Below are 18,375 nucleotides of genomic sequence, written 5' to 3' on the forward strand. Positions count from 1 at the left end.
TCTTTCAGACTGCATCCAGACAGGGACTAAAATAAGAAACAGGTGTGCAAGTGCATTATGGGTAATGAATTTTCTACATTTTGATTACCTTTCCTGCATCACTTTCCAGCTTAAAAGCATTTTGCATTGCAGACGCTAAAAACACGAAATATGCCGCAAATCTTAAAAGTTATATGACTGCGACCGAATTAATTGGGCTTGTTCTTTGGAGGGAAAGAGAATTAAGAAGCTGGGATAAAAAATAAAATTCCTAATAATTCAAATTCCAAGAGCAATTTTGGAGGAGACAAATAGACACAGGTAGCTTACAGGTTTTTGATCAACAGTTTTTACATCGGATATTGAGCATGAATACATTTTAGATGATGACAACAATTGTGAACAGTCTATAAAATTAGTTCTAGCTGTTGCATGACATAGAAAGTCCAAAAGTTCTATCAACCAATGAGCAGAGGAGTGGAAATTCACTTATGTGACATATTGTACAAATTGTATCCTGACTGGAGAGTAAAAAAAGAATTTGGAGTACACGACACCAAGTATTTTGTCATGAAATTAACGACCTAAAACATGCAATTGTTTCCTAGGTTACATTTATTAAAGTCAAACTGGAGATCAGCTGCCTGGTTGTTTCTGTTGTTGTTGAAGTTGTTTCATAACTTGTTCATCCTGCATAGATTTCTCTGTCAATTTCTTTCCAATTCTTTCATGAACTTCTAAGTATTTAGCTACACATCTGTCGAGGCAGACTGATTCTCCCTTTGTTAGATCACCTTCTTTGTATTTGGGTGGGACACACTTCTTTTGACAGGCTGTTGTCATTCTGTTGAGTGAAAATTGGAATTAGTTATGTAATAATAATAATAAGTTTGATTACAACATAATGAAATAACAAATTCATTTTGGGCTGAACGTAATAAAAGTAAAGATAACAAGTAAAAATCGAACGTTAACATAAGATCAGGTCAGTAAAAATTCAAAGCAGTTTGTGTTTTTCAAAACACTATCATATACCGTGTACTGCATTCTAATTAGTTTAGAATGGTTAGTATTGATAAGGATAATAAACTTATTGATATTGTTTTCAGACTGGAAAGTGGGGATTTCCTTAGTAAATTCAGCATATATAGTATCTCTTTCATCAGTGTAATAGCTACAGTCTGTAATCAAATGAACTTCATCTTCAATACTGTGTTGGTTTTGTCATGCACACACAGACAGATTAAACCAGAGATATTCATGTATATTTAGTCCCTGTTCGGACACAGTCCGAAAACAGGGACTTATATTTTGACCTCCGTGTGTCCGTGCGTCTGTGTGTGCGTCCGGACCTGTATCTTAGAAATGCCTGGACCAATCACAATCAAACTTCACACATACATCATACATGATATTATACATAATGCACGTCAATTTGTTTCACGATCTGATTCAAGATGGCCGAATGGCGGCCATTTTTGTGCTAAAAATCATCAAAATTAAGCATTTCTCGGCTGTTTACAGATGGATTTTGTTCAAACTTTGTATATACGTTAGACATTATAGGACCTTGATGCACATCATTTTGTTTTACGATCTGATTCAGGATGGGCGAATGGCGGCCATTTTTGTGCTAAAAAATCCTAAAAATCAACCATTTCTCGGCTGTTTATAAATGGATTTTGTTCAAACTTGGTATATACATTAGACATTATGGGACCTTGATGCAAATAATTTTGTTTTTCAGATAAGATTCAAAATGCCTGACTGGCGGCCATTTTGTTTTAATGATTGGGCTTCTCGAGCTTTGACTTATTATATTTAAATTTTATATATTCGTTATACGTTATATATATACATGTAATCAAAATGGCTGATTTTGAATGCTGTTCCAGAGCAATATCTCTCAATATGGACATGTACTTGTTTGACGATCAGATACAACTGTCAATCATTTTAATGTTAAAAAATCATATTCCTGTCATGGTTATATTCCAGCTATATTACTATAAACAAAACTATATATCTTAAATTTGATAACTAACGGGGACTGTGCCATGCATGGCTTGTTATAATTTATCTTCCTAGTTTAGTATATCACTATGTAGTGATCAGGCATCACCCTTATGAATGAAAGTTTTTTTGTCTTGCTAAATAAAAAGGTTGTACAAAGCATAGTAGTCAGTAGCTGCATCATGTCCTGCTAGATACAGGTCCCATACATCATGTCATGTGACCATCCCTAATGATTGAGAAAGGAGGGCATATAAGACCAAAGGTTAAAGTTGAACACAGGATCTGTACAAGATGCAACACAGATTCAATTGAGAATGAATTTCATTATGTTAGGAAATGCCCACCAGGGATTTTTTAAACAGCGCCCTCATGCCATGGCCATGCGCCCCATTACCCTGGGGAGCAGATCTTCTGGCAACCATAAAATTCTGATTGACCAGGGGTCACATGCGACCCCAGTCTTCAACTGTGACCTGTCTGATAGTAATTTTGGCCTAAAGGATGCCATAGAATGCTCCATTTTAACATAGAATTATCAAAAACTCCACACCCTGGTAGGGAGAACCCTATCTCCCCCACTTGGTGGCGCCGCTGAATTGCAGTGCTCCCTCTTGCGTTTTTTTTCTAGAAAAACCCTGCCTACAACATATTACAATTAGGAGCAAATTGTTTGACTCAATTAGAAATAAAACTGTTAATTTCCATTTGATGGATGAAGAGTCAAAATTTAAATACATTATGGGCAACATTTCCACATTAATACAGCTTGGCATTTTTATAAAAGAAAGTATGGTAATGTGATATAGTAATTATCAATTCTCTGATTTTTCCAAGCCCATTTGTTAAACCTTTTTAGTATGTTTTATTTTTTATTTTTATGTATTGTTATTTAGTTATAGATTTGACTATGTTCTACTCAAAATGAATATTGTTATTATTATTATTATTATAATTATTGTTGTTGTAACAATTGATTACACATTCTGGTTCAAAAAAGTTGTGAGAGCAGCAATCAAATGTTAGAACGCTTACACATTTTGTAGAGTAAAGCATAGAAATATCAAATCTACACTGTGAACATTTAAATAAGATTGGCAATGACGTAATAGGAAAGGAAATGTGCCTTGTCTTGGTAAAACTTTGTTAGGTCAGAAAGATGGAAGAATGAATGCAACCCCAAATAATAAGTCTTCATTTCAGACTACGTTCAATGGGGACTATTAACAACTCGAATAACTTGAAACAATATAATTTATTTTTAATGCAACTTACAAGGTACAAACTTTAATGCTTCTGTCATACCGTTGAAGTTTTTGAAAACATCTATTAGTCCTCGAACCCTTCTATTATCCGCCCTTGGCAGTAATATTTCAGGGTCATCTTATATCGATCGCCTACTTCTACGTATTCAGTCTAGATCTTCAAGATGTGAAAATGTTGTCGTTAAAAAATACGAGACCAAGTAATCTCGAAAACTAAGGGGGACTATAGGGCCATAAATAAATAAATCACGATCCTGACCTGTTATACATATCAGCCATCATTTCTATTTCCAGTTCAGCCACTAGCTGCATTTGCGATTGAGTCATGCCACCAAAAGCCATTTTTACTAGTTTTTCGTTTCATAAAATTGATGAAATCTGACGAAAGGACTGTAGCCTGCTTAAAACCGGTGTACCATGTGGCTTCTTCTCACGCGTGATTTTAAACACTCTTCCGGTTCCAGAAGATATTACTTCCGGGTCACAAGGCTGATACAATTAGCAAGCAGTTACCCAGTGGGGAAAACAGAAATTCATGAATCTATATAACAGTTTGCCAGGATTATACTATGCATTTTTTCAGAAAAACTAATTTTGAGCATTTTTTTCAAATGTTTTCAGTAGTTGGCATTTGATTCATATTACATTGAGCTAAAATGAATCATTAAGTTCATATTTATCCGCGGTCGGTAGAGGGGAGTGAACGTTCTGCTGGGACAGCTCTAAATAAAAAAAAATATTTCGTTACCGGAGTTTCCAACTCCGAGAAATGTATTCCGCTTACTGCCGTTTTAACAACCTTTTACTCAAACTTACACTCTCACGATGATGCCACGGAGTTATTGTTAGCCAAAAAACTAGTGGGAGTGTGTTGAACGGTGAATCATTGGTGATATTCAACATATTACGAATTACGAATCATTCGATAGCTGCTTTCTCGATCTAGAAATTCGGTCTATTGACTATTGTGTTTAGTAAGTTCTATTTTCATATCCCGTTTCCCGATAATATTGACAAAATGATGGACGACAAGGAAAGCGATGTGGAGACCCAGCTTTGCTCTAATTGGTAAGTCTGAAAATTTGTTTTGCTCTTTAATACTACGATCGAACCCTAATCCTTATGATGTATGTTATATTGAAGATAATATTAGGTAATCGTAGTCCTAAATAACTATTAAAAATAGCTAGACGTTTCGAGCAATGGCTCTTTATCGATAGCATAGAAGCAAGTGTGATAACGTACAGGTAGAACATAGGAACGTAAGAACGCGCATGAACTATAAGTTAGAATCACAAAAAATTCCACAATAGAACAAATAACGCGCCTTAGGTAGTGAGCTCAACAAATGAGTTGAACTGTTTGTTAATACCATGGGGTTCTTTAGTTCCAAGGCGGAATATAGTTTCCTCCTCGACACGCCTGAGCTGATTTTCGTCGCCATTGACAACACATACACCAGAAATAGACATATCTGTAATATTATGTCCACTAGAATTAAAATGAAGTGAAACCGGATAATAACGATTTTTCTGTCTAGTTTGCCGTAGATGCTCAGCAAACCGATCACCCAGTCGACGAACTGTAGAACCAATATAAAGTTTCCCGCATCTAATACATGAAATGCAATATACAACATTCATAGTGATACAACTGAACGGATATTTGACCTCAACATCTCCCTTGGGACCAAATATACGATTAGTGTCTGTAATAAAAGGACAAGTATTACACCTAGGGCGATTACACGGGACAGAACCATATTTCTCAGGGTCTCCCCTTTCACCCGTATGCACCAATAACCTCCTTAAATTAGTGTCACGGCGCCAGGCAGTAGTAGGCATTAGTGGAAACGTAGAACTTGTCTCCTCACTGGTCTGTAAAATGTGAAAATGTTTGTACATAATGTTTTTAATCCTGACATTTAAAGGATGGTACGTAAGTGCCAAAATTACACGATCCTGATTGTCACGGGAAACCGTAGAACCAATACAATCAGTTCTTGACATTGACACAACCTTGGCCAATGCTTTCCCAGTGACATTACGAGGATAACCCCGTTTTCTGAAATAATCACATAAAATCCTCGCCTGGTTACGGAAATCAGTATCATCGCTGCAAATACGACGTACCCGGAGTAACTGCGAGTAAGGTATGGAGTCCTTCATTCTAGTAGGATGTGATGATTCATACTGTAAATAACAATGTGAATCAGTAGGTTTTGTGTAGATAGATGTAGAAATGCGATCACCATCTACCTTAGTAGAAATATCGAGAAATGGTAGTGTTATTTCTGATATCTCATGTGTGTATTGTATGGCGGGATTAAAGTTCTTCACAAAGTCAATGAACTGTAATAACTCATCCCGACTGCCAGACATGGCACCAAATCCATCATCAATGTACCTGACATAAAATTCAGGTTTAGTGCCTTGAAAGGACGAAAAAATTAACTCCTCTTGATATGACATGAATAAACACGCATAGCTCGGACCAAAACAACTGCCCATTTTTATGTCAGGTACATTGATGATGGATTTGGTGCCATGTCTGGCAGTCGGGATGAGTTATTACAGTTCATTGACTTTGTGAAGAACTTTAATCCCGCCATACAATACACACATGAGATATCAGAAATAACACTACCATTTCTCGATATTTCTACTAAGGTAGATGGTGATCGCATTTCTACATCTATCTACACAAAACCTACTGATTCACATTGTTATTTACAGTATGAATCATCACATCCTACTAGAATGAAGGACTCCATACCTTACTCGCAGTTACTCCGGGTACGTCGTATTTGCAGCGATGATACTGATTTCCGTAACCAGGCGAGGATTTTATGTGATTATTTCAGAAAACGGGGTTATCCTCGTAATGTCACTGGGAAAGCATTGGCCAAGGTTGTGTCAATGTCAAGAACTGATTGTATTGGTTCTACGGTTTCCCGTGACAATCAGGATCGTGTAATTTTGGCACTTACGTACCATCCTTTAAATGTCAGGATTAAAAACATTATGTACAAACATTTTCACATTTTACAGACCAGTGAGGAGACAAGTTCTACGTTTCCACTAATGCCTACTACTGCCTGGCGCCGTGACACTAATTTAAGGAGGTTATTGGTGCATACGGGTGAAAGGGGAGACCCTGAGAAATATGGTTCTGTCCCGTGTAATCGTCCTAGGTGTAATACTTGTCCTTTTATTACAGACACTAATCGTATATTTGGTCCCAAGGGAGATGTTGAGGTCAAATATCCGTTCAGTTGTATCACTATGAATGTTGTATATTGCATTTCATGTATTAGATGCGGGAAACTTTATATTGGTTCTACAGTTCGTCGACTGGGTGATCGGTTTGCTGAGCATCTACGGCAAACTAGACAGAAAAATCGTTATTATCCGGTTTCACTTCATTTTAATTCTAGTGGACATAATATTACAGATATGTCTATTTCTGGTGTATGTGTTGTCAATGGCGACGAAAATCAGCTCAGGCGTGTCGAGGAGGAAACTATATTCCGCCTTGGAACTAAAGAACCCCATGGTATTAACAAACAGTTCAACTCATTTGTTGAGCTCACTACCTAAGGCGCGTTATTTGTTCTATTGTGGAATTTTTTGTGATTCTAACTTATAGTTCATGCGCGTTCTTACGTTCCTATGTTCTACCTGTACGTTATCACACTTGCTTCTATGCTATCGATAAAGAGCCATTGCTCGAAACGTCTAGCTATTTTTAATAGTTATTTAGGACTACGATTACCTAATATTATCTTCAATATATCATACTTATCAGTCCGAGCAGCGTTTATTTATTTATGATGTATGTTGTCGGCTAACGAAGCGCGAATGTGACCGATTTGAATACAATGCAATACGATTTGATACGGTGTGTTGGTTAGTCTGAATAAAAATGTACAAATTCAAATCAGGTGCATATCCTACTAATAATACAATATCAATACTATGGTAGTACGTAAAATAATTCTGTGTTCGCAAGCTTTGTTCTTCCTTAGGTGTCTTTTAAGACCAAATGTTTTGAATTTTGGGTTAGAACAGTTTTCTATTTTTTATTCCATTTAGTGCTAAGGTGAGTGAAATATATGTAACTTGTTTTTGTCATGCAACTGTACTGAAAAATAAAACGTCAGGCAGACACACTGTAAATCGTGTACACAATGGTCAAAATCTAGTACTAGTATTTAAAAACTAAATCACAGTCCCTAGAGAGACACTATGTCTAAATATATGAATTACCGGTATTAAGGATTTATAATATAAGGGTACAATGTTGGCAACTCTCATGTGTTTGCTGATATGCAATAAATATCTTACAAGAAGCAAACTCTTTGTGCTTTGCGAGTACTTGAAAGCGATCGCATATTCTGTGCGTCAACCACATGTATTTCCAACCAATAGCATTGATCACAGAATGCAATGGATGCTTGGAAAGGTTCTGTTGCATCAAGAGTAATGTGTGAGATTATTGCCCCATTAAAAAATGCATGAATAAGCAAGAACACTCAAAAACTGTACAATGTAAACACTAATCAGTTCATTCACAGACCCACTAATTTTCATGAGATTGTAGGTTTGTGATTTTGCGATCAATTATTTGTGTGCCCTTATCTTATGAGTCCTTTTGTCTAACACTACAAGCCTTCCAGTATGAGACGTTCCATATATGATGTTTATAAAATCTCAGTTTTGACCACCACAATAAGATATTTCCCATTCACTGTGTGAGAGGTGCAGACAAAGAATCAAATAATTTTATTTTAAATTTAAATTTAATTTTTTTAGTTCAGTGTCGAAATGGTGATCTTTCAGAGAGGAATATGGCATTGAGATGCTGTAGAATACTTTATTTTCGCTTGGAATTAATTTTTGCTATTTTCGCTGAAGGTATGATTCAGTGAAAATAAAATCCAGCGAATATACTTTTTTTCCTATATTTTACATTCAACTTGACAAAAATCAGTGAAAATAAATTCCATAGAAAACACCCAAATAGTCGTTTCAGCGAAAATTAATTCCAGCTAAAATAAATTATTTTACAGTACCTTTACTTCAGCAAAATGACCTTCATCAGTACATTATTCAGCTGGAAATACTTTCGTGTTAGTAAACTCCCACATGATGTTTGGATACAATTACATAGCTATGACCTTTGTTTGTTCTTTTTTTTTACATTTGATTTCACACATACATGTAACAAGAGATCATACAGTGACTACAAAATTGTCTATTGCCACAATATCTATCCATTGATATTTAGTATGTAACACATTTTTTCTTATGAATACATGTAATTTATTATATAAAGTCTCATTTATGAAAATTGAGACCCATATGAGCTCTCTTCTATACAAATGTATAAGTATCAGGGAATACTTGTATGAAATTTGGTAATGAAATTTGTGCATTTACCCTACCTAAACTCAACTTGACTAGCAATGATTTTTTTTAATTTCCAATTTTACATACTGAACAGTAAGATTAATTAACCACGGCACTATAGTATTTTAAAGTCAGAATAAGGTTTTTTTGCCATGTATTGACATTAGAATAGGTCATTTAGGTATCAATTGGAGGCAAACGAGATCGTGTCATCATGGATATGTATTGTTTAGTATTATTATAATCAAATATTACAGTTTATCAAAAGATTAGACAGATGTTATATTTTTATTATCTTGTTTTCAGATTAAAAAATAAAAATTCATAACAATTTTGAACATCGCAATTTCTATAATTTTCACAAATTTTAAAATTAAATATTTTATTTGGAACAATACCAGACTAAAAGTCCAAGGAAATCAAAATAAAACAAAATAAAATTAAAATATTTTTAAGATATAACATTCTTTATATTTTTGTCATTACTAAAAAAAAACTAAAACAACTAAATAATGGTTTCCACTCTTGCTACATGACCTTGTTCTTCATGCACACTATTATTTATCAGAAAATACAGCTGAGCTTTATATTTCTAACTACAAGGCCTTTCAGGTATATGATTGGCCTTAGAGAGTTGAGCTTATAGTGGAAGTCATTGCAATCTATCATGTTTTTTTTTTCTTATGTGATATATAGCACTGCTGTTCTCTTTACTCCAATTACCCTGATTTATTTTCCAATTTTGTCAAGTTAATGACATTTAAGAAAAGGATAATCATAAGACTTACTCATGGTTGTAATGTGGCCGTCAACTATTATTATTATTGAGGTCACTGTGTGTTGAGTTGGATACTGTTACCTTGTGTGCCATGGTTAATGTCTTATGTGTAGTTACTTGGTCTGTTGACTCTATTATTCACTGCATTGTAAGGTATTGCAATGAGGTTATACCGGTACTAAAAATTCATACATGTTATTTTCTTATACGAGTGCTGGACGAGGTCGCATATTTATCTTCATAATCGCCATAAAATCATCAAATTACGAAAACTTCTAGCAGTGAAAGTGTGGTTTACAGTATTACTATGATAGTTTTTGAATATTTGAGTCAAATAAAAGACTGACCATTGGAAATTCTGGGGCAGATTTGGAAAAATGTGAAAAAAAATAATTTGCATACATTTAGCAAAAAGTCCTGTACGGAACAAAAAAAAAAACATTCTGGATACCTAAATCTTAGATAAAAAAAATTCCACAATTAAAAAGCAAAATATAGCAAATTCAACAACAAAAAAACAATGTGAAGAAAAAACCAACATTTTGTACAGTTTTTCTGTCATTGTCCCGTCCCTCCTTCAATTTCTAATGGTCCACCCCTACTTACCTACCTACCTACCTACCTACCTACCGTGTGTCTGTGCGTGCGTGACATGCATGGACCAATTTCATTCAAACTTCACACATACATCATACATAATATTATACATATGCACATCAATTTGTTTCACGTTCTGATCCAAAATGGCCAAATGGCGGCCATTTTTTTTTCAAATATCAAGCATTTCTGGCATTTATGGATGGATTTTGTTCAAACTTCAATTCTAGAGCCATTACTCTGACATGCTTTGACTGACTATGTTCAAATAGATGTATTCAAAATGGTCGATTTTGTTTTAATTAATGCTGTTCCAGAGCAATATTTCTGAATATGTGCAATATGTGTGTGTGTGTGCGATTGGAAAATGTAATTGGCAAAAAACTGACAAAAATATAAATGTATGGATCTCTATTCTCTAGGTACAATGTACAGTGTATGCTAATGAAAAAATGATGATGTCTTCATTTTTTTTATCTTATGAAGTACAAGATCTCAATCATATTAATGTTAAAAAAACATAATCATATTCCTGACATGTTTATATTCCAACTATATAACAAAACCATATATCTTAAATTCGATAACTAACTGGGACTGTGCCATGCATGACTTGTTGGTCAATTGTCAGGTGATCAGAATGTTGATTTAAAAGAATACAGGTACAAATGTAATCTTTTTGCACACTATACTCAGTAAGAATTTGACATCTCATGAAAAGAACCATATGTACATGGGTATTATAATGCTGTCATTCCGAGAGTGAATATGAAACTTGTATCTTAGTAATTCACAATAAATTCATTATTTGTCATGTATTTATATTATACCAGTAGGCTTGAGGTCACCCTCTTATTGGAATGACCTTTGTAGTACATGAACCTACTCCATTCCATTTTTAAATTTAGATTTGTATTGAATGAATTCGTATAGACACCGGGGAGGAGGGGGGGGGGGGTATTAATTTGGATCAAGCTAAGAAAGGACATTTTTATAGGGGAATCGATACAGTGAATTTCATGAAGCCATGAATGTTTTTTATGTAAAATATTTATAAATTTTTAAAATAAATTTTAGGTTGTTATGTAAAAAAAAATCCTGGACAAGGAAATAATAAATAGGTAACACCTGCGTTTAAGTATTCTGATAACAAATATTGTCTGTCTGTCTGTCTGGCACATACTGATACATTATAGATGCACTGGACATTGTATACCATTTTAGATTGTCACCATGTACTTTCAGTCCCTACATATTCATTTTCACTAGGATTTAATTCTAGTATTTTGATATGTTAAGTGGATTTTAAACAATCAATGTTATTATGTAATTTTAAAATATTGAAATTTGAATAATTACTGCATTTACAGTATATCCGAAGCCAATTACATGTAAACTATGCAAACACATGTAATGTGTAATGAGTCTGAGTATGAAGACAGCATTCACATACGATTGACGTACGTTTCGCATAAGATTGACGTGCGATTCGCGCACTATTCACATACGATTGATGTACAATTCGAACTCCCATTGAAATACGTATAACTTAGGGAAAAAATATTACACACAGAAGAAAGACAAAAAAATTACAGCAAACTCATCACTGAACAAAACAAATTAGTATCAAAAGGTTCACCCCTTATAAATAGTTCCACAGTCACATCTGCGTATCACACAAATTTACAGTTTCAGAAGTCTCCCTCACATCAGAAGTTACCTGAGCCCAAATCCCACAAAAGCAAGTATTAAACAATTATAGAAATGTATAAGCAACCCATAAATATGATTAAAGGAATATTAAACATATGTAAATAATATTGTCCTCAAATTATCCCCACCCAGTGCTTAAAAAAGTAAAACAAACAAATGCTGATGATATTTTTATTTACAATTATTTTTCTTTGACTCTCTTCGTCACATACCAGATGCGTCAAGAAACTGTCATGCGCACTGGAACTATTTATAACCTGATATTCTTAAGAAAATATTAAGTTGATCTTTATTTTTCCACACAAAGATATTATTACATTGGCTCAAATTGCTATAACATTCGCGTGAATTATAGGTATTTTAATGGAAGGAATGGATGAATCGTGCGTCAAACGTACATGAATAGTATTCGAATTGTATGTACCTAAATCAAACCATACGCTATCTTTTCTCTCATAAGACTTTATGTATTTGAGTGACACCTGTTTGTTTGCAGTTATTTCTTCTTGTCAGGACTTACATCAGGTTGATGATGTTCTAGTACCATAAGTTGATGACATTCATCTTCAAGGTCATTTATAAGATTAAATAAACCACAGTTAGAAACTGTGATTAAACCATAGACCCTCTAAAAAGATTAAACCAACTTCATCTCTGAGATAGCAGCATGGAATCATGGCACCCTATTGTTCAGATTGATTACATTAAACAAACAGTGGTCTTCAATTGTTTTCCCAACTGTATTTTTTCATGCATATTTATTTATTTAATCACTTAACCTCCCTTGGAATGAATGATAATGGATACAATGTAGAAAAATACAAACAAGAAATACATCACACTCATGTCAAAGATAAAAAACAAAAACAAAAAACAGTGATTAAAAAATCCAAGAATTGGGAAGTTCATTATCAATATCTGGGAGGTGTTACTGTCATAGGTAACTTTGTTGTGAGATACGAATGTGGCTATATAGACCAACCTACCAATCAATGCATACTGCATATTGGTCTTAATTAAAATACCAACAATTGTTTTGCAATTTCATCAATGACTTTAGTTATTGCTATTTAAGACAAGTTCAAGCTGTAACTGATATTTTATTTATAGATTTAACAATTCTCCAATCACAGTTTTATAATAATTTAAACCATTCCATCCTGACAGATTCAATAAACGTAGTTGTAACAATGTTACACTGTAATATATTATTATGCAAATGAGTCTCCATGCTGTTATTTAGAGATGTTTCACAGCATGCGTATAGATTTATATACTGAACACATATGGTGCATGTATGTGTTTTGATAAATAGTCAAATTACTAACTGACAATAATTGTTTTTAATATTGAAATTATTTCTGCGTTAAAATCAATCACAGGTGGTACAATGTACAATGGTACTGGATTGCTAATACATGTACATGGTACAGTAATTTAGGGCATTTCAATAATATTTATTTGTTTGTTTGTTTGTTTGTTTGTTTGTTTGTTTGTTTATTTAGTTATTTGTTTATTTGTACATGTGCAGTATATGTGCGTGTGTGTCATTTGGAAAATGTAATTGGTAGAAAACTGACAAAAATATAAATGTATAGATCTTTAATTACAATGTATGCTAGGGAAAAAATGTTGATGCCATCGTTTTTTTTTTTTCTTATGAAACTGATGTCATTGTTTTTTTTTTCTTAAGAAACTGATGTCATTGTTTCCTTATCAGGGAACTGTGATGTCATCATTTTTTTCACAAACTATTGCACATTACAGATAACAACTATTACAATACAATACCGATAACAAGTTCATTTTATATTATCAGTTTTTCTGCCAGTATAATTACACACTGGGAGGACTACACATGCATTGTACAAAGGGTGTGGTTTTATAGGATTCCAATGATATACATATATAGTTACTGTACATTACTTGACTCATCAGGGACATCTGTATCATTTATAGCGTACTCGTCACATATATAAATTAATTAAAACATTAACAGCCATAGTGCTAAAAATATACATACATGTACTGTGACATGTTCAAAAAAAAAAAAAAAAATCGGCTTCCCAGAGTTTGAAAAATTAAGCAAAGATTGTAAGTTTGGTTATTTATTTATTGTTTATTTATTTATTGATTGCTATGGATACTCATCTGATAATACACAGTATTTTTATTATATTTTGAAAAAAAAGTAGATGATAACTGTAGTTAATAATGTCCATACTACTATTTCTAGTCAATGTTTTGTCAAATAAAAAAAAACAGGTTGTAATATTATATACAAATATTTATACTTTTGTTTGTTTCTATCCACTTTGGAAATTTATTTTGAAAGAAATGTATTTTAAATTTAAATATTTATCTTGTACATGCTAGTCACAGAGTTGACTTCTAACAGTGAACTATTATTATAATGACCTATAATATTCATTAAAATAGTTATTTTATTATGAATATTCATATTATGAAATCAACTATTTTTAAATGTCATTCATAAAACCTAATAGGTAGGACCATGTCAATCTCATGAAACCTCAATGGTAAGTTAGATTGTATTATGTGACATGTTGTGAGTGAGATGGTGTTGTCTTTGTTACCTTTGTATGTACAATATACATTCAGAATTGTCACTTTGTGCTTTGTCTCTCTCAAAATTATAGTGGTTTACATTCTTACAATTGTTGAATACTACCAGCATTTAAGTAGAAATGATGAGTTACCCACCATTACCATTATCAATGAAGTTGATTATAGAAAGTATATACATGTGACTCGCAATTATCCGTGTGTGTGGCGGTCATAACAATTCCATTAAGAATAAATTTAATATAATTTACAGTACCTGCAACCATGCCAAGTTTCTATGTGTTCATTTTGGAAATAAGCCAGGATATACATGTAGGGGTTATACTTGTCACCGTCTTCCCCATACAATAAGATTGGTTATAAACACTAGCACAACCAGACTTTGGTCTTACAGTGTTTTTTTTTTTTTCAAGTTTTCTGTGATGTCTCTATTAAAAGGAGAAATATTGACTTGGTTAATTTTAGCAGGTTTAGTGTTACAGGAATACATTGTGTATATGTCGTTAATGTAATTTTAATATTCACTGGATTTTTAAGTGAAAATAAAACACTAGTCTCAGAACCAGCTCAATAAGTGAAATTAAAGGGTCAAAGTTAGCAGTGGTGGTACAGGGTTAAGGGTCAAAGTTGACAGTGAAAGGTTAAATCAGATTATTATTTGGAAAAACTATTCCTGAATTGGTAATGGAAACTTACCTAGCTGGTATCTTTAAAAAAAATGGGAAATATTAAATTTCTACATACCTTGTATTTGTTATTGTGCAGCAATATGTAATATCAATCTTGTGATGATAAGAGATTGTTTCTATGGTGACAAAGATACATTGTAGTTTGATTCCCCTACAGCATATTACTTCACTGTGGAAGACATGTTTTATGGACAATCTAAACTTGAATAAAAATTATAATAACTGGAAATTAGTTCTGTCATTTTGCATACATACCAGTACTCGATTTTCTGTTGCGTCAATAACATCACAGCAAATATTTTTGCTTCAGTCGCACTTCATATGGACTTAGAGGGGACACTGTGTATTACATACAATATAATGTTTATTATTGGCGACACTTTTTAGGACACTCGGCTCAGAACCAGCCCAAATTTGCCTTTGCTTGTAGCCTATTGAAGTAAAAATTGCAGTTCATGAACGAGAAGGGCATTTTTTACAGAGAGATGTGCATATCTTGGGCCAGGTATGTTTTCTGCTCTGTGTGTACCATTTATGTTTTGAACGATCAGTGTAGGCTCTAGGCAATATATTAACAATTAACCCCTATTAAATTAAAGATTTTGTTTTTTTGCAGCAAACGAGACATTCCATCAGCAAATTTTATGATGCACCAAACTCATTGTCATCGAAATATAATCTTATGTAAATCCTGTAAAGAACCGGTACCAAGGAGTGAAATGGACAACCATGTTGAAGAGCAGCATGTAAAGGTATTGACATAGCTATAGAGTTCATATAATTAGCTTCATCTAGCGACGAAACACCTAGCGACGAAACATCTAGTGACAAAACATATAGCGACAAAACACAGGTATACGGCAAAGGTTACGGTTACGTTGCCTATGACTACACATTCTGGTCCACTCTGTACCAAATATATGAATGAAATGCAGTATCATCAAAAACATAAGAATTTGTACGAAATTTCTTGCGGTACCATCTATAACACATTATCAAATGTGGCCACCTCTTTTAAAAGGGAAAACAAATATTGTCACCATTGGGAATAACTTATTAAAGGAGGGTATTAGAGTTGTATTATTTATTTTTCATTGGTATGTAAATTTGGCCATGAACCAAATTCAGTATTTACAGCATTCGCAAGATATGCTTGTTGATTTCGTTATTCAACCAATGAGTTATTTTCTATCTGGATAACCTAAAATCCCATAAATTGCTTCGGTGTTCGCTAAACACAGCTACCGATAATCTATGACGAACAAAATGTAAGTGATGTTTGCTCAGACGCAGCTCAGTATAAAAGAGTTTCTATAAATTCTGGAGAAAGAAGCCGAATATTTATATAGAAAACAACTGATGTGCTGCATCACATTATTAGTCCCCGTTCGGACGAAGTCCGAAAACGGGGACTTATAATTCGGTCTCCATCCATCTGTGCTTCTGTGCGTTCGTCCGGAGTCATATCTCAGAATCCCTTGGACCAATTCCGTTCATTCTTTGCATGTGCCTAGTACTTTATGTGGGACATATGCACATGCAATGATTTAGCGATTCGATTCAAAATGGCCGACTGGCAGCCATCTTGTTTTTTGAAAATGTTGTATTTTGGACATGCTTTGTCAGTTTTCATTCAAATTTAGTACATAGATCATACATGTTAGGATACATGTCCCCAACCATCCGTGAGTTCCTGAGTCTGTCCGTCCATCCTCCCGTGTGTCAGTCTGTACAGTCATATTTCAGAATCCTGTGGACCGATTCCGTTCATTCTTTGCATGTGCCTAGTACTTTATGTGGGACATATGCACATGCAATGATTTAGCGATTCGATTCAAAATGGCCGACTGGCAGCCATCTTGTTTTTTGAAAATGTTGTATTTTGGACATGCTTTGTCAGTTTTCATTCAAATTTAGTACATAGATCATACATGTTAGGATACATGTCCCCAACCATCCGTGAGTTCCTGAGTCTGTCCGTCCATCCTCCCGTGTGTCAGTCTGTACAGTCATATTTCAGAATCCTGTGGACCGATTCCGTTCATTCTTTGCATGTGCCTAGTACCTTATGTGGGACATATGCACATGCAGTGGTTTAGTGATTCGATTCAAAATGGCCGACTGGCAACCATCTTGTTTTTTGAAAATGTTGTATTTTGGACATGCTTTGTCAGTTTTCATTCAAATTTAGTACATAGATCATACATGTTAGGATACATGTCCCCAACCATCCGTGAGTTCCCGAGTCTGTCCGTCCGTCCACCCGTGTGTCAGTCTGTACAGTCATATTTCAGAATCCTGTGGACCGATTCCGTTCATTCTTTGCATGTGCCTAGTACCTTATGTGGGACATATGCACATGCAGTGGTTTAGTGATTCGATTCAAAATGGCCGACTGGCAACCATCTTGTTTTTTGAAAATGTTGTATTTTGGACATGCTTTGTCAGTTTTCATTCAAATTTAGTACATAGATCATACATGTTAGGATACATGTCCCCAACCATCCGTGAGTTCCTGAGTCTGTCCGTCCGTCCGCCCGTGTGTCAGTCTGTACAGTCATATTTCAGAATCCTGTGGACCGATTCCGTTCATTCTTTGCATGTGCCTAGTACCTTATGTGAGACATATGCACATGCAGTGGTTTAGTGATTCGATTCAAAATGGCTGACTGGCAACCATCTTGTTTTTTGAAAATGTTGTATTTTGGACATGCTTTGTCAGTTTTCATTCAAATTTAGTACATAGATCATACATGTTAGGATACATGTCCCCGACCATCCATGAGTTCCTGAGTCTGTCCGTCCGTCCGTGTGTCAGTCTGTACAGTCATATTTCAGAATCCTGTGGACCGATTCCATTCATTCTTTGCATGTGCGTAGTACCTTATGTGGGACATATGCACATGCAGTGGTTTAGTGATTCGATTCAAAATGGCCGACTGGCAACCATCTAGTTTTTTGAAAATGTTGTATTTTGGACATGCTTTGTCAGTTTTCATTCAAATTTAGTACATAGATCATACATGTTAGGATACATGTCCCCGACCATCCATGAGTTCCTGAGTCTGTCCGTCCGTCCGTGTGTCAGTCTGTACAGTCATATTTCAGAATCCTGTGGACCGATTTCGTTCATTCTTTGCATGTGCCTAGTACCTTATGTGGGACATATGCACATGCAGTGGTTTAGTGATTCAATTCAAAATGGCCGACTGGCAGCCATCTTGTTTTTTGAAAATCTTGTATTTTGGACATGCTTTGTCAGTTGTCATTCAAACTTGGTACATAGATTATACATGCTAGGATACATGTCCATGACGATTTATTTTGCAATTGGATCAAAGATG

The 18,375-nt window shown here is 34.4% G+C and overlaps 2 protein-coding genes across 2 annotated transcripts in view; one reads left to right on the top strand and one right to left on the bottom strand.

The window, feature by feature from the left end:
- Nucleotides 1-312: 312 nt before the first annotated feature.
- LOC100367690 (mitochondrial import inner membrane translocase subunit Tim10-like) lies at nucleotides 313-3,736 on the bottom strand. Its single transcript, XM_002738838.4, has 2 exons — nucleotides 3,517-3,736; nucleotides 313-823 (listed from the first exon to the last, which is right to left on the bottom strand). Exons 1-2 carry the CDS (start codon nucleotides 3,597-3,599, stop codon nucleotides 616-618), a joined length of 291 nt encoding a protein of 96 aa, XP_002738884.1. The 5' UTR covers nucleotides 3,600-3,736; the 3' UTR covers nucleotides 313-615.
- Nucleotides 3,737-3,979: 243 nt separating this feature from the next.
- Nucleotides 3,980-18,375, top strand: part of LOC100368148 (TRAF-type zinc finger domain-containing protein 1-like) — a 30,790-nt gene continuing 16,394 nt past the window's right edge. Inside the window, exons 1-2 of the mRNA XM_006821573.3 lie at nucleotides 3,980-4,325; nucleotides 15,648-15,783. Of these exons, the coding sequence (XP_006821636.1) occupies nucleotides 4,276-4,325; nucleotides 15,648-15,783 (186 nt within the window). The 5' untranslated portion in view covers nucleotides 3,980-4,275. The remainder of the gene's footprint in view (nucleotides 4,326-15,647; nucleotides 15,784-18,375) is intronic.

The sequence above is a fragment of the Saccoglossus kowalevskii genome, chromosome 16, assembly GCF_978046115.1.
Source record: "Saccoglossus kowalevskii chromosome 16, keSacKowa6.1, whole genome shotgun sequence".
In the NCBI taxonomy this organism is placed as follows: domain Eukaryota; kingdom Metazoa; phylum Hemichordata; class Enteropneusta; family Harrimaniidae; genus Saccoglossus; species Saccoglossus kowalevskii.